This window comes from Scylla paramamosain, chromosome 2, assembly GCF_035594125.1.
Source record: "Scylla paramamosain isolate STU-SP2022 chromosome 2, ASM3559412v1, whole genome shotgun sequence".
NCBI lineage: Eukaryota > Metazoa > Arthropoda > Malacostraca > Decapoda > Portunidae > Scylla > Scylla paramamosain.
The window spans coordinates 15,182,501-15,205,000 of NC_087152.1; the positions used below are offsets into that span (position 1 = coordinate 15,182,501).

The 22,500-nt window shown below is 41.8% G+C and overlaps 3 protein-coding genes across 4 annotated transcripts; all 3 read left to right on the forward strand.

Moving 5' to 3' along the window:
• Positions 1-3,099: 3,099 nt before the first annotated feature.
• Positions 3,100-6,537, forward strand: LOC135106557 (uncharacterized). 2 transcript variants are annotated; one of them, XM_064015765.1, is made up of 7 exons: positions 3,100-3,229; positions 3,628-3,737; positions 3,821-3,922; positions 4,171-4,394; positions 4,541-4,663; positions 5,089-5,247; positions 5,395-6,537. In XM_064015765.1, exons 1-7 carry the CDS (start codon positions 3,151-3,153, stop codon positions 5,591-5,593), a joined length of 996 nt encoding a protein of 331 aa, XP_063871835.1. In that variant the 5' UTR covers positions 3,100-3,150; the 3' UTR covers positions 5,594-6,537. The 2 variants fall into 2 exon arrangements, with proteins under 2 accessions (XP_063871835.1, XP_063871845.1); XM_064015775.1 differs by lacking the exon at positions 5,395-6,537 and having other exon boundaries at positions 5,089-5,360.
• On the forward strand, positions 5,768-10,707 carry LOC135106968 (ionotropic receptor 93a-like). Its single transcript, XM_064016453.1, has 6 exons — positions 5,768-5,972; positions 6,210-6,430; positions 6,645-6,822; positions 7,050-7,149; positions 8,188-8,317; positions 9,817-10,707. Exons 1-6 carry the CDS (start codon positions 5,768-5,770, stop codon positions 9,841-9,843), a joined length of 861 nt encoding a protein of 286 aa, XP_063872523.1. The 3' UTR covers positions 9,844-10,707.
• On the forward strand, positions 9,781-17,922 carry LOC135106978 (probable glutamate receptor). Its single transcript, XM_064016462.1, has 13 exons — positions 9,781-9,955; positions 11,374-11,456; positions 11,912-12,230; positions 12,398-12,621; positions 12,802-12,924; positions 13,872-14,030; positions 14,434-14,524; positions 15,125-15,423; positions 15,649-15,961; positions 16,069-16,246; positions 16,447-16,546; positions 17,174-17,303; positions 17,818-17,922. The coding sequence occupies exons 3-13, from the start codon at positions 12,171-12,173 to the stop codon at positions 17,920-17,922; spliced, it is 1,782 nt and encodes a 593-aa protein (XP_063872532.1). The 5' UTR covers positions 9,781-9,955; positions 11,374-11,456; positions 11,912-12,170.
• The last annotated feature ends 4,578 nt before the right edge of the window (positions 17,923-22,500 follow it).

Consider the following 22,500-nt stretch of genomic DNA (forward strand, 5'->3'; position numbering starts at 1 on the left):
AGTTACTTTCATTGTTTTCAGTCCTCACCATTCTGTAGTAACAAACATTTCCTAGCCAAGCGTGATGATAGGCTGATAATAGGCTGTGTCAGTCAGTCGCGGGTTGTCAGTATGACCTTCTTACGTGGTTGAGACTGGATGCCCATATAAAGTGGCGTCGCCCCTGCTCGAGACTCACTTGGCTTCCACCTGCTTGCTGCTGCCGAGGCCTGCCCCGTCACTCCTGCCGGTGAGTCCCGCCACTCTTGCGTTGGTGATGAGCAGTCTCTGCCTTGCATGCACGAATTCTGGTAGTGATGCAACACACACACACACACACACACACACACACACACACACACACACACACACACACACACACACACACACACACACACACACAGTAAGCTAGATAGATAGCTTTACAATAGAATTTCTGATATAAAAGTCTGTCCCCAAAAAATTCATCAACACATAAAGCAATGCAATAGCCATGCTAAATGCTCTAACACAATGTATAGTTAAAAAAAAAATGAAAACTCGAATATGTACGGTAGTTTCAGGTTATTGGCAAACAGAGCAAACACTATGATGAAGGCATTCCCAAGGCAGTGAAAATAAAACAATTAAAAATATATAAACGAAACATTAAAGCAACTGACAGAACGACAGGTAACACACACACACACACACACACACACACACACACACACACACACACACACACACACACACACACACACACACACACACACATACATAAATACACTTGCACAAAACTAATATTTAACTGGTAATAAAGGTACAATGAAGGGTGTAACATCCCAAAATAAAACTACAAACATTCAACATGTACATACCCCTTAGTTAAAAAAAAAATCCAAGATTTAGAATGAAATGCACGTATGCTCAGAAAAAAAAAAGAGAATCGTAGCACACACAAAGTCAAGAATATAATATTAAAATAGAATGTACAAAAGCACATGTTTCACACACACACACACACACACATACACACACACACACACACACACACACACACACACACACACACACACACACACACACACACACACACACACACACACACTTGGTGTACTGTCATCATAGTGTATTAGGCTATTTTTTTTTTTTTATCAGACTGTGTTGCTTCCTTGTAGAGGAAATGATGGTGTTTCATCCCCGGAGAGAAACGTGTTTGTACGAGCGGCTGACGTTCTTGTGGCTGTGGTCTGCCGGCCTTTCTTTGAGGTCAATAGCTCGGCGGTCTGGCAGGAGCCCGCATACCGTGAGGCGCTGGTTGCGCTGGTGGGAGCAGAATGAGCGACTTTCTAAGGCAATGGACGGACACCAGCACTACCTGCTTTACAGTACAAGCAACGATGGCATGGGTTTTCCTTCCAGAGCAAAAACAAACAATTTCTCTTCCTCTCACAGCCTTGTCAGCTCCGAGACGCACTTCTGTGCTGAACAGATCTTACCTGAAAGATTAACACACTGTGATTCTACTTGTCAGTGCGTGACTGGCTTCATGCCTCAGTAGCTTTTGTCTGAACGATATTGGATTATATTACAAAGCGTTTCTAAGCGAGTCAACCCTTGAAGAAACTCGTCATAAACATACTAAGGAAAACAAGAATAGGATAGGATTATATTCTTCCTTCTTTGTCTTCCGCAAGTGGATTTCTATCATGATTTCATGTTTCATTTTTTTTTATGCGGTCACTGTTTGTGCTTCAATTTTCAACCAGTCATTTGTTTTTGCATCTTTTCCTATTACCAAAGTTATTTGAATGATTCTTTAATGGTCTTTGAAGATACAAATCATATTGGAGTAAATAATCTGTTAAGGATTATATATATTAAATACATTTATATTAAGGTAATGACAAACTGACATGAAGTACTTGAAATCTTCTAGCATATTTCACACACACACACACACACACACACACACACACACACACACACACCCCTTGTTGCGCAAAGGCCAGCGCACCCGCTTCACAACCTGGAGGTCTCAGGTTCGATTCCTGGGCCAGGTCAGGAGTTTCCAGGCGGACTCATTTCTTGTGTAGCGCCTGTCCACCTAGTAGTGATTAGCTTCCTGGTTAAAGTTGGGAGCTGTGATCCGCTGCGTAGGGAGCAGAAACAAACCCCTGAAAAAATACATTGGTTATCTGATTATCACGGGCCTGGTTTTCCAGTTTGCCGGCGCCATGTGGCAGCCAAAGTATCCTAGTGTAGATACTTATGGTTAATATGTGTAGATTGTCATCCCGTATGGCTGCCATGTACTTGAAATGAATAAAAAGTAAACAATAGATTATTATTATTATTATTATTATTATTATTATTATTATTATTATTATTATTATTATTATTATTATTATTATTATAATTATTACTATTATTATTATTATTATTATTATTATTATTATTATTACTGTTATTTTTATTATAATGATAACAATAATAATAGATCACTCACACACACACACACACACACACACACACACACACGAGAGAGAGAGAGAGAGAGAGAGAGAGAGAGAGAGAGAGAGAGAGAGAGAGAGAGAGAGAGAGAGAGAGAGAGAGAGAAATCTTGTTATTTGGTAAAGGGAAATACAGACTTGTCATGAAGGCTTTTACATTAAAGCAGTGTGGCGAAAATAAAGAAGTTTAAGAGGTTTTCAGTATATGGACGCAAGAAGAGGAGTGTATGTGCTTATCATGGCATGCATGTGAATCCTAAGAATTTAACAGGAAGGTGTGAAGTATGAAATAAGTAAAGAACAAGGAATAACCAGCGAATCATATATCTTGAGGAAAATAGCCGATAATTATGAAGGTTTGCAACACTTCTCGTTTCACAACTGGTGGTATCGTTGAGAACTCCCGCTTGGCGAGAATATACCAAAACTTTGTGTCACGAAATTTCTTCCTTGCAATTATCTTAATTGTAATGGCATTCTAATAAACTATCATTACTGGAAAAAAGAGAAGGATACGGATCTGACTTTGTACTGATCTACTATGCTAACTCATCTCAACAATAAATGTATCACTGGAATGTGTTTCCTAGCATCTTTTTTTTTGTTTTTCCAAACATTTACAAAGGGAATGAAGTCGCTGTTACGGTGATGTTATTCTCCTTCCGCCAGCCGCAACATGAGGTTGACGGCGCTGTTGCATGTTTGGTTCTTCTCGTGTTCCTGCGTCACACTGGTGCCTGCAATTCGCCTGGAACGTAAGTTTCCTCGAAGAAAGAATAACTGACTTTCCTATTGTGTATAGTGACTGTATCTTGAAAAGTTGACTTTGAACAATGGTATTCAAAAATGAAAGTGTTGACATCTTTTTCACAGTGAGTATATGAATGTATATTTCTTGTTATACTGTATTACTTTGTAACTGTGTAACTCCTGATTACTCCATTATAATCTCTCTTTGGGAAATTCAACTGGTGGGGCTTAAAGCGTGGACGGCAGCGGCACCTCCTCTGGTCGCCTGCCTGCCACTTCAGTGTTCAGTGTTTGTTAACTTAGCGGACCAAACAATTCCACTTCCTGCCAGATGCAGTCAAACCATCCTTCAGTAAGTGGGTGAAAAACCTCCATTAACAGCAGTGTGTTGTCCCGCATTCAGCCACGGAGGACGGCTGGGAGGCAGACGCGGCCACGTTGGTGAAGGATGTCCTGCTTGTGTCATCGAAAAGCGACGCCTCTCTCGTCATTATTGCCGGAAAAGGCTTCTCGGTGAGGCTTACATCTTATTTTGCTGGTTTATACGAATTATTGTGAATACTGAATCAAAGAAATACTAACAGGAGTGATTTCAGAGGGAAGTCAGAAGGTTCCTAGGAGCTTCGCGGAGCGTAGTGGTGTTTGAGGCTGCCAGGAATGGCTCGCGGCTCGCCCAAGTGATCACGCGCGCCCGCCAGGTAGGACTCAGGCCTGTGTGTGGTGGGTTTTTGTTGCTATTGTTGCTGTTACAGTTGTACTGCTACTACTACCTCTGCTACGGTACCACTATTGCTACTGTTACTACTGTTACTGCTACCACTACTACTACTACTATTACTACTACTACTACTACTACTACTACTACTACTACTACTACTACTACTACTACTGTACTTGCGGTTATTTGATTCCTATCTTGTCTCCTGTGCCGTGTGGTCACGGACAGGTGCGGTTGGCGTCGTGGATGGTCGTGGTGGTGGTGGTGAGTGATGACCCAGTCTTCTTGGCCGCCTTCGCCCAACAGGCCCGTGAGGGTCGCCTGCTGGTGTGGGCCACGAGGCTCATTGTGGTGAGCCGTCGCGCTCCGCACCGCCTTCACCCTCTCCACCAAATTCTCGCCCTTACCAATTCCCTCCTGCTGCTGGTGGATGGGGCGCCGGGGGTGAACAGGTGTGTGGGCGTATGTGTGTGGAGGATGTACTGTACACAGACGAGCCTCTCATGTACTGTACTGTTTTCATGATCACCATTTGACTACTTCCCTGTATGCTTGTGAACTGTCACGGCCTAACTGAGCACCACTGTTCATCTTCCAGCGCTGGTGGGTGGGTGGTGCTGCCATACCAACGACCTGGCGTCGTCCCGCTGCGTGTTGCCTCCTGGACGGCTGGGGGTAATCTTTCATTGCATCGGCCACTCTTCTGGGACAAATTTAGCAAGTGAGAAGCAATATTTTACTATTAGCCATACACATGTGGAGGGAGAAAAACGGTCAGTAAAAATTGATAACCGCCCATTCTTGACAACATGCAACTCAGTTATGCAACTCTAACGTAGATTTACAATTTTCTCTTAAAACATTTTTCAGTAAATAGATTGGTAAATGGAATCACGTTCTGCTTCTACATCCAGTATCTTAACTGACAAAGAAACAAAAAAAAAAAAAAAAAGAAAAAGGAAAAAAAAAGAAAACTTTATAAGTTTTCTTTTTCTGTCTGAACCGTATTTATGATTCTTGTGCAGATTTCATGTCACTTTAAAATAATGCTTTTGCTCTTAATAGCACTTTATATTCTTGATACACTTAATTCAATGGACAGTTTGGTAGCTCCTTGCTACCTTGCCTTGATGGGTGCCCTAACAGAATGTCTGGAGAGGCAGAGTTGATGGTAGCGATGGAGCGGAACCACAGACATTTAATGAAAGAAGAACCAGACCCGACAGCTCCTGACGGTGTGAGGGTGCAGTTCAAGGGATTCATGGTCACTGTCCTCGACTATTTGGCGCAGGGAGTTAATTTCTCGTGAGGCAGGAAAGACTTGAATCGTATCATGCAACATAAAGATGATATAATAATTGGTATTCGAAGCATTTATATGTTAGTGTTAAGAGTGCATAAAAACAGTATGCGAACAATGGTAGTATCTGTTGCGTTCCTGCGCCGGAAAAGGTATACGTTCCGGAGGCCACCAGACGGATCGTGGGGCGTGAAGGAGCGTGACGGTACCTTCACCGGCATGGTGGGCCAGGTGTACAGACAGGTACTGACTGTCTGTCTATCTGTCTGTCTATGTGTTTATTTGTCTGTTTCTCATGTGGATGTTAAAATATGTGCATACTGGGGAGAGGTTATTCAGTGGGAGAGATAAAAGAGGAATGATAATGTAGATAACAGTGGGGAAACGTAAGACAACTAAACAAGAGGACGATTTTCTTCTCTCAGTGACTGTGTGTTCTCGCAGGAAGTGGAAGTCGGCCTGGGACCCTTCGCCTTGAACGCTCCCCGACTAGAGGCCGTTGACTTCATATGGCCAATTTCCCTCATGCCCATTAAGGTGTTCGCCGGTCTAGGGAGTGTCGAGGTGGACCCGTGGGGATTTGTGCTGCCCTTCGGTCTGTGGGTGTGGGTGGCGCTTCTCGCTTTCCTTTTGTTGCTCTCCGTCGGCTCTTGCTTTCTCTCCTTCAGGTTTTCAGAGAAAGATTTTAGCGACGAAGGCTTTGCTTTTGTCAGCATTACGCTTCGCCAGTGTGAGTAATGCTACACTAATGTATTAATAACACATGTCGACTGATCGTGTTCTGTGTTGCAATGCATGATATCCTTGAGTTAGTGGATGAGCCTCCTTATCCAACTCATGATTATCTGTTGTGATCTACCATGAATATTACAGCCATATTGGAAGACACATATCACACTGGATTAATGCGTGTATGTCAGTGTTGTATGCTGCCCTTTACCTGATACGGCTTGTTTCGGTCCGGCAGCCGTGTGGGTGGATGAGGGCGGGTGGTGGTGGCAGCGCGTGGTGCTGGGCCTGTGGATGCTGATGACCATGGTGCTGACGCGGAGCTATGAGGGCAACCTTATGTCGCTGCTGGCAGTGAGACACCTGCCCCAGCCCTACCAGACCCTCAGGGACGTGGTAGACGACCCCTCGGTGGTCATGGTCTGGGAAAAGCAAGGGGCACCCATTCAAGCTGTCATAGTGCGTGAATTAGCCATACAAAAAAAACAAAAACCTTCAATAAGCACAGATTCTTCCCTGCATGTGGCGTGACTTAATGTATTTTTCGGTTTACATTATAATTCAGAGTTAAATCTCATGCTATTTTTCTTTATTCATTATTATTATTATTATTATTATTATCATTATTATTATTATTATTTTTTTTTTTAGTAGTAAACTATCATCTGGACAGGATGCTACTTCTGGGATCTTCTATGAGGTGAAGAAGAGTGAGGAGCAAGGGCGTGTTAAAGCTTTGCCAATGTACACGTTTCCCGCCATCTTGGAGGAGGTTATAAGTAAACAGAAAGTGATTCTAGACTACGAACTAGTACTGACAGTCCTCAGAAGTAATCACTTTTCCCGCACGGGTGAGTAAGGGAATCTATCGAATGCATCACTAACGAGGATCAGCTCACACACACACACACACACACACACACACACACACACACACACACACACACACACACACACACACACACACACACACACACACACACACACACACACAGACACACACACACACACACACACACACACACACACACACCAAGACCCTGTGTATTTTTGTTTCATTTATTCACTTTTTTTCCAGGTCGGTGTGACTTGTACCTCGGGCAGGAAAGAATTGTCGCTCATCCTCTCTCTCTGATCGGTCAGAAGGACAGCCCCCTAGTCTTGGCCCTCAGCACGTGGTGAGGGGAGCTATTTCTTTGGCCATTTAGTTGTAATATGGTACAATCTGGATATGGACATGTGCTTAACTACGTAGAAATAATTGTACTAATGTACTTGTATATATATATATATATATATATATATATATATATATATATATATATATATATATATATATATATATATATATATATATATATATATATATATATATATATATATATATATATATATATATATATATATATATATATATATAAGTACATTAGTACAACTATTTCTACGTATTTATGCACATATCCTTATCCAGCTTGTTTAAAACGTTATCGCTTATTTTTCATACATCATATGCATATCATGGTTCATCTTGCAGAGTAGTTTGTTAGTGAAAACGTTGATAGTAACTAGCACGAAAAGGCTTAAATGTTTCACTTTAGCAAAGTTTTGGATGCATGTTGTTCTTGTGAACCAGCAAACACTTACTTATCTATATACATTTAGTTTTTATGTTTTTCGTCTGCCTTTTCCTCACGAATATACAGCCACGAGGTTCACATTGCAGGGCAAATCAAGATAAACAGTATAAGTGAAACACGTTTTTGTTCTTCATTTGCTTATATCAGATGAGATTGTTCTAAATTTGCTTCGTTATATCTTGCAATCGTTAGGGGCGGCATGGTGCAGTGTACGGTCACCATGGTATAGTGGTAACGAGCGTAGATGGGATTCAGTAAGTTTTCAGACACACGGCTTCGAATTCTACTTATTCGAGGTTAGTAAGGGCATCCACTCAGGATAACGGTTCCCAGATACCAAAAAGAAGGTTCTCTGTTAGGAGGCATCATCCTGTTCCTAATTGGCACATCAGGGGAACCCAGACACAGACACAAGGGTTGGAATCTTAGCCACGGTTTGAGTTTAGGAATGGTATTTTCTCGTGGCAAAGGTACCCAAATGCCAATATGAAAGTCCTCTCTTATTCCTAATTCATCAAGGGCAACCTGTGCGTGAACACCGAAAAAAGAGTAGCTTATTGCCCTTCATTCCAATTGCAGGGTAATCTCCATGACCGAGGCTGGACTGTACGTGCATTGGAATTCAGCGACGATTCCAAACTCCAGCGCTTGTAATCAAGTGCCGACGAAGATCACTATCAGCTCGTCTCTATCCTTCAGACAGTGCTGGGTAAGACCCTTGTGACTCTGGCAATGCCAGGTAGGGAGCTTGTGAATCAGGAAGTGGTGGCTAGAGACATGGTGACTCGGACAGTGCTTGGAAGAGATTTTATTGTGGCTTAGGCTATGATATTTAGTGGGGAGGAGCCTTATGTTGGAGCCTACTCATGAATTTAGTGAGGTAAAAACGTACTTGCTCAGTTTTTTCTAAGCAATCAGCAGTAAACTGATGGTATAATATAATCTCTTAGGCTATGCTGGTGCTGCTGCTAGGAGGGCTGACTGTGGGGCTCGTCACTCTCTGCCTAGAGGTGGTGGTCGCTGAAACCTTGGGTCACTGAACGCTTCAATAGTGAACCCTGGCCTACCCTGGAGACGCCTGTGTGTGTGTGTTTGTTTGTGTGTGTGTGTGTCTTACAAATACCTACGCAAATAAATACATAAGCATAAACAAATGTAAGTTGAACTCAGAATATGAAAGTACACAATAGTGGACAGAACTGAATAAAAGTAAATAAGTAAACTTTCAAACATGTTTCGATATTTTCACATGGCTTTAAATATATTGACTTTATATCATTATATTCTCATGTGTAATGGTACAACATATCGGCTGGTCTCCTGAACTGCAGCAACCCAATACCACCACATACATACGTATATACAATATGACGGATAAACCACACTTTTTTTTTTTCCATCGGTAAGGACAAACAAGAAGACAGATGATAGTTTTTGTCGCTTTTTTTTTTTAATTCCTTATTTTCTTATGAGGGAATTTCTTCAATAACAACAATAATAAATCAATGTAAATATACAGGTATTAGTCATAGTGCTCGACCTGACCGTCACATCTTCGCAATAATGGAGTAGAATTTGGGGATGAAACTACTCAGAAAATATTTCTGGAGAGTATTCTACACGGTTATTACTGAGGCCCTAGAGCAATGCAATTACTGCTTCTGCTAGTGCTATTACTACAACAACAACTACTACTACTACTACTACTACTACTACTACTACTACTACTACTACTACTACTACTACTACTACTACTACTACTACTGCTACTACTACTACTACTACTACTACTACTACTACTACTACTACTACTACTACTATTACTACTATTATTGCTACTGCTGCTGCTACTATGCAATTACTGCTTCTCTTAGTGCTATTTCTACTACTACTACTACTACTACTACTACTACTACTACTACTACTACTACTACTACTACTACTATTACTACTATTACTACTACTACTACTACTACTACTACTACTACTACCACCACCACTACTACTATTACTACTACTACTACTACTACTATACTATTATTATTGCTGCTGCTGCTGCTGCTACTGCTGCTGCTATTGCTACTGTTGCTACTGGTCAAAATGAATATGACATAATACAAAAGGTTTCTCCCGAAATCCATACTATCTAGAATTGGATAATTTTCGAGCCCTGGTATTATCATATTGACAAATTTGCTTTGCCAAAAGTGGCTAGCGAGTGTGACACTTGTGTAGTCTGGTGGAGGGACGTTGTGTATATAAGGTGTCACAGCTTCCCAAGGCTCACTTAGCCCCAGTCTGACTGCAGATACCGACGACCTCGGTCCGCTCTGCCGCGTCACTCCCGGTGAGTCTTGCCGTGGTGAAGGAGAGACAGTAGGAAACCTGCATCAAGGCCTCTGATAGTGAATGATTCGTTGAGTATACGCCTGCACAAACACACTTTATTGTTCATTCAGGCTCTTCTCTAATATTTTTTTTTTCAGCTACTTCATTATCGCCATAACACACCTTTGTCATTGCTCCCTTGTACAGTAAAGGATGGTGTTTTATCCCCGAAGAGAAACATGTTTATACGAGCGCCTGACGTTCCTGTGGCAGTGGTCTGCGGGCCTGTCTCTGAGGTCAATTGCTCGGCGGTCTGGCAGGAGTCCAGACACAGTGCGCCGGTGGTTGCGGTGGTGGGAGCGTTACGGGCGCCTGCTGAGGCCAATAGGTGGGCATAACCGCCGCCATTTCCCCCGCGCTGCAGGCACTGGAGGCAGGGACGTCTTATGCAGGGTGAAGGGCGGTGCGCTCCCCACGCTACACAGGCGGCCGTACCCAGATCTGCTGTATTATGGAGACCCTCACTGATTGTTACTTGCGTCCTGGCGGTGTGATGTCTCAGGAATCCACGTCCAATATCCGATGCCTTTAGAACTTAACCAGTACTCTCTGGAATAACTAACGAGAAGCGACTATATTTTTTTCGCCTTCGCTTTCTTTGTCAGATTTCGTTCGAGACGTGTCACACTAAGAACTTTTGTGCTAGAGTCGGTTTCCACTGTCATCTCAGCGTTCTTAGAGAAAAAGATTTTCTTGATTTTTTTTAATGAATGACACTAAAGTGTTAATGCAATTTCCAGCTTATAATGGTGTAAGGCAATATTTTAAAGGACACAAAATGTGTAAATGATTCATGTCGCCTTATTTAAGTAAATTAAACCACTTAATAAGTATGGTCTAGCGTTTAAGATCTTCTCATTATTCGAATAGAAGAAATGGCGTGTCTGTTTCGCTCAGGTCAAGGCCCGAGATGTAGAGGAACATACAATCATTCACATAAGTATATTACCTGAGGAGAAAGGAATTGTAATTATGAAGGACAGCAGCAATAGGACACATGATATATACAGGGAGCTTGTGGATTAGAGTTAGTGAGATGAAATATACATGAATAATGGGAGCTGCGCCATTCCTTGACTGTACAAGGTGTTCACAGAATGAGGAAACATTTTAATTTTCATTATGTTAATTGTATATTGTGTTGATTATGTTATTCTGAAATTACTTTCTTCGCTTTATTGCCATGATCAGATAATACAAAAGGAGAGTCTCAAGGTGGGGTGTTTTATATGTATAGTGAAATGCTTAGGAGACAAATTTTATTTAAAGCATATTTGCAATAAATATATTATTTGATTTAATTTCCGAGTGTCTTATTTTTAAACATTTATGAAACAAGTAGTCTTGGTTGAAGTCGCGTTAATTTTTCTCCGTCAGTCCTGACATGAGGTTGGCGGCGCCGCTGTGTTTCCTTATCTCAGTCTTCTGCTTCCCGCTGCTACTCGAGGCGCGGTTGAAGAGTAAGTCTTGCGTTACTCATAGGGACACAATGATAACTTTAGTTATAATTTTCGATATGTCTGATTTTTTGTCGTTGCAAGAGAGCCTTGGTCACCGATGCTTGACAGGCAAATCAGTTAACTTAAGAACCTCACTGCTGTTTGATGGATGGATGATCACTTAGTCACAAGTCTGAGACATTTCTTTTGTTCTACAGGCACGTCGAAACATTATAATGGCTATATATTAAAAAAAAAAAAAAATCAGTAAATTTTAATATTTTTTTTTCGTTCTTGTAGATGCTTGTAAAAGATTTTGTGTAGTGCTTTTATTGCATATTGCAATGAAAGTGTTAATGTCATAACCTCACATTCTTTGAAATATACATACATTACATTTTACCTGACTTGTTTTGCGTCTTTCATCAAATAAGTGTCCAGCGTCACGTTAAGAGATGTGATCAACTCGCACGCAGATGCGGGTGACAGCTGGGATGCAGATGCAGCAGCTACCGTCAGGAATGTGCTTCAGGCGTCATCAAGAGGCGACATTTCTCTCATCATCATTACTGACACAAGCTTCTCGGCAAGACTTTCTGTTATTTTCTCTCTCATTTCAAGAAACATTAGATATAGCTATTTTTGCTCTGAATACAAGCTTGTGTAAGATATGAGGGCTGATGATTTCAGAGGAGGACTACTGAGACGTTTCTGGTATCATCGCGAGGCGTGGCGATGTTCAAGGCTGCCATGAACGGCTCACGTCTCAGCCAGGTGGTCACACGTGCCCGCCAGGTAGGATTCAACGCGAGGTTGGTGTGATCCTGTCGCTACTGTTGTTCTTGTTATTATTATACTACTGGTGGTGCTATTGGTATAAGTATTGGTAACAGTATTGCTATTAGCATCATCACGTCTACTTCCTTACTACCTCATGTCCTGTGCTGTGTGGTCACGGACAGGTGCGGGTGGCGTCGTGGATGGTCGTGGTGGTGGTGGTGAGTGACGACCCAGTCTTCCTGGCCGCCTTCGCCCAACAGACCCGTGAGGGTCGCCTGCTGGTGTGGGCCACGAGGCTCATTGTGGTGAGCCGCCGCACGCTGCACCGCCTCCACCCGCTCCACCAGACTCTCGCCCTCACCAACTCCCTTCTGCTGCTGGTGGATGGCGCGGTGGGGGTGAGCAGGTGTGTGTGTGTGTGTGTGTGTGTGTGTGTGTGTGTGTGTGTCTGCGTGGAAGTTCTGCTGTACATAGACGAGCCTCTCATGTAATGTATTGTTTTCATGACCACCATGTGACTGTCTGCTTCCCTGTATGCTTGTTAACACTGTCACGGCCAAATTGAGCACCGCTGTTCAACTTCCAGCGCTGCTGGGTGGGTGGTGCTGCCATACCAACGGCCTGGCGTCGCGCCGCTGCGGGTTGCCTCCTGGACGGCTGGGGGCAACCTTTCATTGCATCGGCCGCTCTTTTGGGACAAATTTAGCAAGTGAGTGAGAGCATTATCAAAGATGCATAAATAATCTCATAATTAAGACAGAAATCGAAGAAAACTATACACAACTGGAATTCAGAGTTTTATCTAAATTTGAATATCTCTTAATGATGGACGATAAGGTACATAACGATACCGAAGAAATTTCAATCATCACAGAGTAGAAGTCTGTCTTTACTAAAGAGTTGCGATCAATACGCAACACACAGGCGGCCCCCATACCTGACATTCCATCCCCTAGGACGGCCAGTGGGTGAGTTCCGTGGCCTGACTTAAGTGGTGCGATCAATACTGTGTAGCCCATCATTGCCGCCTGTAATGTCTGATGTTCCCACTTACTGGCACCACTTTCGGGATTGTGAACGCCATATCATTGGTACAAAGAACCTAATTCATGGTGGGCAGAATGGAGCCTGGTGTGTGTTGAACAGAGGCTGAAGCGATAAATCATTGACGCTGATTATAGTGTTGTATGTTTGGTTACTGAGATCTTTGTTATCACTTAAGTAACATATTAAGTTGGGACACTGAAATGTAGGATAGGATGAGAAACGTTCATGTCCTGAATTACCCTTCTCTTTCTTTCTCTCTCTTTTTCTTTCTTTCTTTCTTTCTTTCTTTCTTTCTTTCTTTATGCATGTATGTGGGTGAACTCCGTGGCCTGTATGTATGTATGTATGTATGTATGTATGTATGTATGTGCGCATGTATGTATGTATATATGTATGTATGTGTCTGTCTATCTGTCTGTCTGTCTGTCTGTATGTATGTATGTATGTTTGTATGTATGTATGTATATATATATGTATGTATGTATGTATGAACTCATGTATATATGTATTTACCTCTACTATATTCTTAGGTAGCCATGTGAAGATTAGCTTATTATACGCAAGAAAGTTTGTGTTCGATGTATTCTTCCACGTGTTTCCTCCTCACAGGTTTCCAGAAGGGAGTGACGTGATGGTGGCCATGGAGGAGAACCACAGTCATCTGGCGGTGATGGAGCCAGACCCGAAGGCCCCGGGCGGTGTGAGGCTGCAGTTCGAGGGCTTCATGATCAACGTTCTTGCGTATCTGGCACAAGGACTCAACTTCTCGTAAGGGAGCAAGTGTTGGACAGTCAGGAACAGTAATCCCTGGAATAAAAATTCTTTCTTTGGCCCGTATTCAGAAACGCTTTGCTCTTCCACCACGACTATTTTCCAAGGCCACAAAGATGATTTGCTGGGTTCTCAATAGTGTTTTTTTTCTATTTATGATATAGAAATCTTTTTAATATGACACTAGAATCATAAAAAAAAAAAAACACTTAAAAATCCCTGACAATTCAACTAGTGTCTTTTGAAAGTGCCGTAGGTGAGGCGCAGGTGTTGCACTGCAAAGTCGAGAAAGTTATATACGAAGTAAAGAAATATTTGTCATTAACATAGCATGAACATTCTGACCCGAGACTCAGGTGACAGTGAGGATGGTATGTTATGTCTGTCTGTGTCTGGGCAGGTACACGTTCAGGCGACCTCCAGACAGAGCATGGGGCGTGAAGCTGAGGAACGGCTCCTTCACCGGCATGGTGGGCCAGGTGCACAGAGAGGTAATGCCACACACACACACACACACACAAACACACACACACACACACACACACACACACACACACACACACACACACACACACACACACACACACACACACACACACACACACACACACACACACAAAAGCAAAATGACCGATGAGTTTTCCTTCTATGTGATTTAAGAGCGTGCATAAAGAATTAGATATACCATTATTATATCCTGTTAACAATTTTATATCAAAAGAAGTTACTGTATCCATCTAACACGATCGATGTTGTATAGCGCCTTATTTAGAAAGGTGAAGATCAAGAAGTTTACGCTGTTTGAAGTGGAGGATTTAACTAAACAGAAAAGAGTATAAAATCTCGAAAAATAACAGATGTTAGCAAGAAAATTATTTACGGTTAGAGGTAGGCAGTCATGCGTCTCAAATCTACTATTGGAAGCCACGGATGTTTTCACTAAAGTATTTATCAAGAGTAAAAACAGTTTTGAATATGTATCACGCAAGGACTGTGAACACGACTGGAGAGGTGGACAGCAGTAATGGCAGAGAGCAGATGAAAGAGCCGGGCAGGGCCTCATTCACTGCACGGTTACTGACGCTCTGCAGGATGTGAATCTCGGCCTGGGACCTTTCGCCATCAATGCCGCGCGCTACGAGGCCGGGGACTTTACTTGGCCCATCAACTTCATGGTCGTTAAGGTGCTCGGAGGTCGCGGGAGCCCAGAAGTGGATCCCTGGGGCTTCCTACTGCCCTTTGACCCGTGGGTGTGGGCAGCGCTGTTCTCTTTCTTCTTGCTGCTCTCCGTCACCTCCTACTTCCTCTCCACCGTGTTCTCCAAGAAAGGCTCCAAGAAAGAAGACTTTGCCACAAAAAACCTCCATTTCATAGGCATTATGTTTCGTCAGTGTGAGTATTTCAGCTGTTATGTAATCAAGATTTATTGTTAATATGTTCAGATTGATTATTAGTTATTTGGGGATGAAACTCTCCACCAACTTCCCGGGAGACAGGTACAAGTAAAAGGTTAGAGATCATGCATCTAGTTGTTGGCTGATAGTCTATATAAATAATTCTAAAATACGACGATGCTCAGAGTCATACTATAAAGAATTTTTCTTGCCATTGTCAGATATCCCTTTCACATTCCACGCTGGATTAATGCTAGCAATTCAATACCTGCCAACGTCTTACTAAACCACACTGCATCTCTTGGCCCGACAGCCATGTGGGTGGGTGAGGGCGGGTGTTGGTGGCAGCGCGTGATGCTGGGAGTGTGGATGCTGATGACCATGGTGCTGACGAGGAGCTACGAGGGCAACCTTATGTCGCTGCTGGCCGTGAGACACCTGCCCCAGCCCTACCAGACCCTCGGGGACGTGGTGGACGACCCCTCGGTGGTCATGGTCTGGGAAAAGCAAGGAGCACCCATGCAGGCGGTGATAGTATGTTTTCTGTGTCTGTCTGTCTATGTCTGTCTGCCTGTTTGTCTGGCTGGCTGTCTGATACCCACGAAAACTAAACAAACAATTTAACAGTTTATCATGCTCAGGACGCCACTTTCGGGATCTTCTACGAGGTGAAGAAAAAGGAGGAGCAGGGACGCCTCAGGGTACTTCAGCGCATTGACTATGATTCCATCCTGGACGAGGTGATCAGGCAGCATAAGGTAATCATCGATTACGACTTGGTGACGACCGGGACCATAAGCAAGCACTTCTCTCGCACAGGTAACCAAGAGGAGGTTGTGTGTGAGTGGGTGGGTCTCTCTCTCTCTCTCTCTCTCTCTCTCTCTCTCTCTCTCTCTGATGAGAGAGAGACCATGTGACTCTGTAAAGACAACTAAGAAAGATTTCTATTTGTTTTCATCACAGACTGAAGCTGTTAATATCAGGCATAACATCAGTTCAGCGAGTCTCCATTTCCACAGGGCGATGTGACTTGTATGTCGGGCATGGGAATATTCTGGCTCAGCCCATCGCCCTTATGAGCCAGAAGGACAGTCCTCTCATCCCCGCCCTGAACGAGAGGTGCGAGGCGGGGACCAAACACTGCACTGGGCAAGCTTGATGCACTCTGGAAGACCTCATTGTCTTATATGCTCACCCTGTTTTTGTAGTTTTGTCATTTTCTTTGGGAAATGACTATTTTCTATCGAACTTCCTGTGTTTGCCTAAATATTATGTGAATTATGTCCTTGGCAGTAGATTTTTTTTATCGATTAGTGTCTGGAAAAATCATCAAAACAATATCCAACGCCTCACATCACAACAATTGGATAATTCCTATATACGAGCATTCACTTATGCACTGCACCTAAGAAACCGTAGTTTGTGGATATATTTCTGTAAAGAGGATCTTGCAATAACCAGTTCTCATGGATGCTTTAATACTGAAAAAATTAAATCCATCATTACTATACGTATCTTACTAACAATTTCCTAAAGTTCTTATATATCCTTTCTCTTGTACATCACATTATCTTGCACATCTTCAGTTAGAATTAGGTTTCGTGAGTGTTTCATGCTTATAAGGGAATTAAATTCACTATTATATCTTATCAATAATTTTCCAATGTTCCTGACTTCCAATTCCTTAGAACATCTTTGGTCAGAATTAGGTTTCTCGAGTGTTTCATTGTGATCCCCGCGTTGCAGGATTACTTCCATGAGTGAGGCTGGACTGTACTACAACTGGGCCAAAGTTGCCAACTCCAACTCCACCTCCTGTGAGCGAGTGCCAATCAAAATCACCATTAGCTCCACTCTTTCGATCAGGCAGTGCTCGGTGAGAGTCGCAAAGTAACCTAAGTAGTGCTAGTTAGAAACCTTAAGTTAGCGATGTAGACAGACGAGGATGAAACATAAAAACATAACGAAATAAAGGAAGCTACAGGAAGACATCAGGTCTTGGATAAAACACGTCTACCAATTTTTACTTATTATCTCTATCCCTGAGTTTGTCTCATATATATATATATATATATATATATATATATATATATATATATATATATATATATATATATATATATATATATATATATATATATATATATATATATATATATATATATATATATATATATATATTTTTTTTTATTTATTTATTTATTTTATTTACTTATTTATTTTTTTAAAGATCCCTAACGATCCGACAGTAACAATTTGATTTATTTGAAGTCTAAATCTGTCAAATGAAGATACGTGTTCTTCGTTTGACGTGTTCGTAAGATTATTATTATTATTATTTTTTTTTTTTGTCAAAGGCCTCAGAGATTATTAGTCATCGTGTCCTCCAGGCTATGCTGATGGTCCTTGCGGGGGGCCTGGTGGTGGGTCTTGCCGTTCTGTGCCTGGAAGTGGTGGTCGCTAGTGTGTTGGGCACTGACGGTGTGATTTCGTAGTAACGGTAAGTCTTGGTGTGTGTGTGTGTGTGTGTGTGTGTGTGTGTGTGAGGAGTCTCTTAGGAACTGCGCTGCACTAGTACAATAAAACTTAAATGAATTATGTAAATATTAATCCTATTTTCCCTTGTTAACATCACCTAAGCATTGTGTCTTCCCTTTCTTCCTCCTTCCCTTCTCTCCACCTGCTTTCCTCCCCCACCCTGTCTCTCTCTCTCTCTCTCTCTCTCTCTCTCTCTCTGGCACCAATTCCCAGCGGCACAGAGCGGAGGACAAGCGCAATAAATCACAAATACAGTCACAGAATCCGCGCCGCCGTCCTCCCAGTGGCCGCAAATGAAGCCTGAGCGGGGACAGGCGTAATTACACGACTCATTAAGGTGGACAAGCGAGACGAACTTTTAATTTATAACATGTAATTACTCCGCTAATCTCTCTCTCGCTCTCGCCCCCCCCAACCTCTCTCTCTAAGCTAATTCCAGCATTTAATCACAGGTGAAACTTACCTACTTCGTTTTAAGGCTTTTAATTGAGGTTTTAAATCAGCTCCGGTGGTGTGAGAAAGAGAGAGAGAGAGAGAGAGAGAGAGAGAGAGAGAGAGAGAGAGAGAGTGTGTGTATGTGTGTGTGTGTGTGTTTGTGTGTGAGAGATAGAGAGGGTACTCACAAACGAAAGAGAGCACATCCGTAATTTAATTTTCCTCCTTATGGTCTTTTCTTTAACTCCTCTCCTCTCTTGCTTCCTGCCATTCTTTCCTTTCCTTTCCCGAGCCACCGAGTATAACGTAGAATTAAGGTCATAAGAGGCTGAGCAATTAGGCTTACCTGAGCGTTACCTGCACGTGATTCTCGTTAACAGGATCTCAGGGCCTTTTAAACATACCTGGATCCCTTGTGCTCCTCTTGAATTCAGTCCTTTTTATCTCTCATCCGATTTCACGCATCATCTGTGGCTGGACTTGTAGGATGAGGAGTCAGAGGCAGAAAGAAGCTGCATACTAATACTAATAGTTTTAAACATACCTGGATCTTTTATGCTGGTCTTGAATTCAGTGCTTCCCATTCCTCATTCTATCCCACTCGTCACATGTAGCTGGACTGGCAGGATGAAGAGTCAGAGGCAGAAAGAAGTTGTATACTATCTTCTGCTTTAAGCTATCAGATGCTGAATACTAATAAGGAAAATGATTTAATTCGCGTATATCATACACTCATATTTGCACATACATATTCGCTTTCATTGCCTTCCTATGACGACAGGCTAATTAGCGGCTCTTCATGTTTTATACAGGAATAACAGAGGCGGGGGATCAGCGTGCACCGCGATGCTCCCACACAATATTTTCTTAGCGATGGTAATGAGGTGCAGTATTAGTTATATTTTTGGTTTATGGTACTGGCGTCCGAATGAACATGTTTATAGCCTCCGTTAAAGGTGATGTGCCCGTTATTCTTTCATGTCCTTGCGCAGTTCTCGTTGGTAGTAATATAGGTGAGTTAATAATGGTAGCAATGGGTAGGTTAGTGTCCTGTCGGTCTAAGGTCCTTATTCTGAAACGCTTCGCTCTCTCAACACGACTATTTTTAAAAACCGCAAAGATAATAAACCGCGTTTCCAAGACTGTTTCTGTGTCGTTTATGAAAAAAAAGACGAAAAGAAACATGAAAGAAAAACTGGAATGATTATTTATATTTTGTTATTATTATTATTATTATTATTATTATTATCATTATTATCATTATTATTATTATTATTATCATTATTATTATATTATTATTATGTATTTGACTACCACACAGTCAAAGACGAGTCTGGTGCCACCGCACACATCTACGCTTCATCACTGTACTACAGAGACAAAGACAAAAGAAATACAGAGACAGAGACAAAGAAAAACTAAACCGTGATGTAACTTAAAAAAAAAAACTAAACAATACGGAAATTTCAATACCTAATCCTGCTCATCACCAACACCATTAAAGTTAATATCACCACTACATACGGTCACTAACACTAACACCACCACCACTGCCACTAGCAACACCACAACACAACCAATAACAACAGACAGAAATTATGAATTATAACAACTCTAATTCTAACTACCCAAGCTGCTTTATATTTTTTTCTGCACCGTGATGGTGATACGCCGGGAGAGGAGAGGAGAGGAGAGGCAGGAAGAGGAAGCGGTGGTAGTAGTGGTAGGGATGAGGGGTAGTAGGCATATTTACGAACAATTACACATACACGAGTAACGCCAAACTTTTCAACAGCGAGCCCCAGTTGCCGCATCATCATCCTGCTGGGAGTGGAGGGAGGCAGCGAGGCGGCCGCCGTGCACTGCCAGGTGTGTTGTGTGCTGGAGTCATTCGTGGTGTGCCGGCTCCATTATTTATGACTGACCGAATATTAATATGGAAAAAGTGCAAGCCATGACAGAGAGAGAGAGAGAGAGAGAGAGAGAGAGAGAGAGATTCGTATCAGCTGGCAGTATTACGTAATTTTTTTTTCTGAATGTTATACTTTGACTATTTTTTTTTTTTTTTTTGTGGTATATAAAAGTTTGACTTGATTTTTTTTCGTGTTTTTGCAACTGAATTAAGTAAAAGTTTCGTACGTTTTGCTCCCTCACAAGTTTTGTTCTACGTAGCTTTTGTTCTATTTATTTTTATCTGTTGATTTTTCTCCCCAACCACCTTCTTTTTATCGCGTTCATATTTCCATTTCTCTTTCTTTTTTTTCCATCTTTCTCTCCTTCTTTTCTTTCTCTTTTTCAATCATCCTTTGCCCCTCCATTTTTTTTTCTTTCTTGCATGTCTTCTCTTGTTCACGTTCTTTTTTTAGTTTTTAATTGGTTCTTTTTCGCAATTCGTCATCCTTCCTTTTTTTTTTCTATATTGTCTTCTTTTGCTCCTGTTATTTTTTCACTTTTTTTTTTCACTATTCTTCATTTCAGAGTATTAATTTTACGCCCGGCAGACAAAACCAGACATGTGATATCGGGGGTTTTATTTTTCCACTGTGAAAATTAGACGTAATCTGCATCTTTAAAATCTGTCTGTCAGTCTGTCTCGATTTTTTTTGTTCCAGTGTGTGTGTGTGTGTGTGTGTGTGTGTGTGTGTGTGTGTGTATCTTTGTCACTCTAATTTTCTTTTTTTTATGCCTATCTATTTATCTGTCTATCTGTCTATCTATCTATCTATCTATCGGTCTATCTATCCATTTATCTATCTATCTACCTATCTGTCTATCTGTCTATCTATCTATCTATCTATCTATCTATTTATCTATCTATCTATCTATCTATCTATCTACTTTTCCTTTCTTTCTTTCTTTGTTTCTTTTTCTTTCTTTCTTTCTATTTATCTATCTATGTATCTATCTATCTATCCATCTATCTATCTATCTATCTATCTATCTATCTATCTACCTATCTGCCTATCAATCTATCTATCCATCTATCTATCTATCTATCTATCTATCTATCTATCTATCTATCCTTACAAAACATGTCTTCTTTTCGTCTTCTGTCTTCCTCTCCTTTCCTCATCTGTCATAAACCTACACTTTTCCTTCCTCCCATTTATCTCTGCCATTCCTTTTATCTCCTTCTTCGCTCTCTCCTTCTCTTTTTGTTATTCCACTTCTTCTTTCCTCTCTCTCCTTTCCTCTCCCAACGGATCCTCCCTTCCTACTTTTTTTCTTTCTTCTATCTCCCTGCTCTTCCCTTCTTCCTCCTTGTCCTCATCTCTTTCCTTTCCTTGCTTCTCTCCAAGGAGGAAAAAAGTAGCAAAATTTTTCCCTTTAGACCTTTAACGGCACCCTTTCTCTCATTTTCCCTCTCTTGTACTTATTACTTTTCTCTCTCTCTCTCTCTCTCTCTCTCTCTCTCTCTCTCTCTCTCTCTCTCTCTCTCTCTCTCTATCTCTATCTCTCTCTCTCTATTGCTGTTTTCCATAAAACTCCTCTAATTTTTGTTTTTTTCCTTTTCTGTAGCTTTTTTATTATGTTATCATAATAATTGTTGTCATTAATTTGAATTTTTTACCAGTATATGCCTACCATAATGTGTGTGTCAGAGAGAGAGAGAGAGAGAGAGAGAGAGAGAGAGAGAGAGAGAGAGAGAGAGAGAGAGGAATCAAGGAAAACGACGCAGGATTACCAGCCATCAGGGGAAACTAGTGGAATCTGCAATAACTCCAGTCTCTCTCTCTCTCTCTCTCTCTCTCTCTCTCTCTCTCTCTCTCTCTCTCTCTCTCTCTCTCTCTCTCTCTCTCTCTCCTCTTTTTTTCACTCCTTCAAGTCCTACTTTCTTTCCTTCCCCATCATTCTTTACCTCTCTGCTACTTCCTTTCTCTCTCCCTCCCTTCCTCCCTCCCTCGCTTCATTTCTCCCTCTTTCCATGTCTCCCTCCATCTTCCTTTTTTTCCTTCCCTCTCTTCTTCCTTCCTTCTTCCATCCTTCCTTCCTTATTCCCTCCATCTCTCCATCTCTGCCTCGCTGTCAATGGCTTACTGTGTGGAGAGAGAGAACCTGGTTTACATTACCTTGGCTTCCTGGGAACTTGTGGCATGAAG

Excerpts from the sequence above, each read along its gene's own strand:
- LOC135106557 (XM_064015765.1), top strand. The coding sequence starts at position 3,151 with ATGAGGTTGACGGCGCTGTTGCATGTTTGGTTCTTCTCGTGTTCCTGC. Across the intron at positions 3,923-4,170 it reads TGATCACGCGCGCCCGCCAG|GTGCGGTTGGCGTCGTGGAT; the intron begins GTAGGACTCAGG and ends GGTCACGGACAG. Across the intron at positions 4,664-5,088 it reads TTCTGGGACAAATTTAGCAA|AATGTCTGGAGAGGCAGAGT; the intron begins GTGAGAAGCAAT and ends GTGCCCTAACAG.
- LOC135106968 (XM_064016453.1), top strand. The coding sequence starts at position 5,768 with ATGCCCATTAAGGTGTTCGCCGGTCTAGGGAGTGTCGAGGTGGACCCG. Across the intron at positions 5,973-6,209 it reads CAGCATTACGCTTCGCCAGT|CCGTGTGGGTGGATGAGGGC; the intron begins GTGAGTAATGCT and ends TCGGTCCGGCAG. Across the intron at positions 7,150-8,187 it reads GTCTTGGCCCTCAGCACGTG|GGTAATCTCCATGACCGAGG; the intron begins GTGAGGGGAGCT and ends TTCCAATTGCAG.
- LOC135106978 (XM_064016462.1), top strand. The coding sequence starts at position 12,171 with ATGTTCAAGGCTGCCATGAACGGCTCACGTCTCAGCCAGGTGGTCACA. Across the intron at positions 12,925-13,871 it reads TTTTGGGACAAATTTAGCAA|GTTTCCAGAAGGGAGTGACG; the intron begins GTGAGTGAGAGC and ends TCCTCCTCACAG. Across the intron at positions 15,962-16,068 it reads CACCCATGCAGGCGGTGATA|GACGCCACTTTCGGGATCTT; the intron begins GTATGTTTTCTG and ends TATCATGCTCAG.